This window comes from Nannospalax galili, unplaced genomic scaffold (genome assembly GCF_000622305.1).
Source record: "Nannospalax galili isolate Female #2095 unplaced genomic scaffold, S.galili_v1.0 scaffold3381, whole genome shotgun sequence".
NCBI classification, from domain to species: domain Eukaryota; kingdom Metazoa; phylum Chordata; class Mammalia; order Rodentia; family Spalacidae; genus Nannospalax; species Nannospalax galili.
The window spans coordinates 410,995-412,711 of record NW_008344842.1 but is presented as its reverse complement, the minus strand read 5'-3'; the positions used below and the strand labels follow the sequence as shown (position 1 = coordinate 412,711).

At 50.4% G+C, this 1,717-nt stretch overlaps 1 protein-coding gene across 1 annotated transcript; it reads right to left on the bottom strand.

Moving 5' to 3' along the window:
- Positions 1-238: 238 nt before the first annotated feature.
- On the bottom strand, positions 239-1,666 carry LOC108491228 (syncytin-1-like). Its single transcript, XM_017800145.1, has one exon. The coding sequence runs from the start codon at positions 1,664-1,666 to the stop codon at positions 239-241; it is 1,428 nt and encodes a 475-aa protein (XP_017655634.1).
- Positions 1,667-1,717: the final 51 nt, after the last annotated feature.

Below are 1,717 nucleotides of genomic sequence, written 5' to 3'. Positions count from 1 at the left end.
ATTCTCAGGCCTGTCTGTGGAAGCCAGTGCTTCCCACAGGTCCCCCTTTTTCTTATAATTTTAAAAGACAAGGGTCAAGGTGGATACTCCTTCAGGGAACCGCGCCTGTCTTAGGTTGGAGAGTTTCTGACTGGTGCTTACCCGTCATGGGCTAGGACTGCGGCTTTGGCGACCTGCCTGTCTTAGGTTGCTACCAGGGAGACTCCCTCGTACCCGTCTCTGGCTGACCGGTTCAGCTCTAGAAGGGACGACTGGAAACGTTGTCATCAAATCCGCCTTGCCCGTAGGGGGCCTCTCGGTCCTCAAGCTCCAACCCGTGGTAATGCACCTGAATAGGTTTGGCTGCAAGGTCATCAATCTGACCCTTAATGAAGGCTGTAATCCTTCTAAAGGCCCAAGGGCCAAAAGATATTACAAGTAAGATGGCAAGAAGGGGCCCAAGTAAGGGCAGAAGGTAGGGAAGAAGGCCATTGAGTCCAGTCCAGAGGGGGTTGTTCCGTAATTCTTCGCGCCGCCTGTTTAGTTGTTCCTGAAGGTTTCTGATCTTATCTTGAACAATGCCAGATTTGTTGGCGTAAAAGCAGCATCTTTCCTGTAAGAACAAACATATCCCCCCTTTTTCGGCAGTTAGTAAATCTAACCCTCTTCTATTCTGTAAGACAACCTCCACTAAGGAATCAAGCTGTTTCTGGATGTCTAGCAGGGTGTCTGACAGAATCTGTACATCATTGATTAGCTGCAAAGAAAGCGTTCTAAATCCATGAGTGGCTATCCCCAGTGCTGCGGTCCCTGTAGCCAACCCGGTGGTTATTCCTAAGGTGGCTAACAGGGGGATCATTTGAATAGCTCTCTTGCTCTTGCCTCTGATGTAGTCAAAGGAGGGGACAGGAAGGGGCTCATTGCCAGATATTATGTCGATGTTAGGGAGCAGAATGACGAAGACACAAAGGCCCATCCAGTTAGCTGGCAGAAAGCTGTAGGCCAGCCCACCTCCACATGCCATGGCCATGCCTTCAGGGGGGCAGGAGTCCATGGGAGTTTCCAAGGAGATATTTAAGCTACAGAACTCGGGAGAGACACTCCCTATATCAGTCTGGGAAGCATTGGGATAGGGTGGAGCCTGGACACATGGGCCCTTTGTCATAGGCATCAGCTGAACCAGGATGGGAGAGGTCATGGTACAATTAAGAGTCGCCGTGAGGTTGACTGGGTCGGAGGTGTTGACAATAACTGCAAGGGGTCGGGGAGCTCCGACCTTAGGGCAGAGCCAGCAATCACAGGCTAAGTTAGGATTGGTGCTGTTTATGAGTGCATGAGTCAGTTCAAGCAAGTCCTGAGTGCGGGGATTGAGGTTTAGATCTCCCCTGTTCTCAGGGATGACTAAAGGATGGTGATTGAGCTCAGGGTACAGGGTCTTTAGCTGTTGTTTAATTTCTTGTTGGACTTTTATCTCCCGGACCCTGTCCTGGATGCCACCACCATCCGTATATCCCAGTGGGGCCTCCAAGTTCCAACATATCTTTGCTCCAGGTGAGCTGATACACTGAGAAGAGGCTAGATTACCACCCTCTGTGGGGGCTGGGCTTCTGTTTACTCTTATCCCTGTCCAGTAAGTTTTATTGTTGTGCGTGCACTGTTGGGCTGCCTGATAACAAACAGAATGCATAGTATCTGAAAAGGAGGAGCAGGGGCAGGGACCTGGTCTATTGTTGATCAC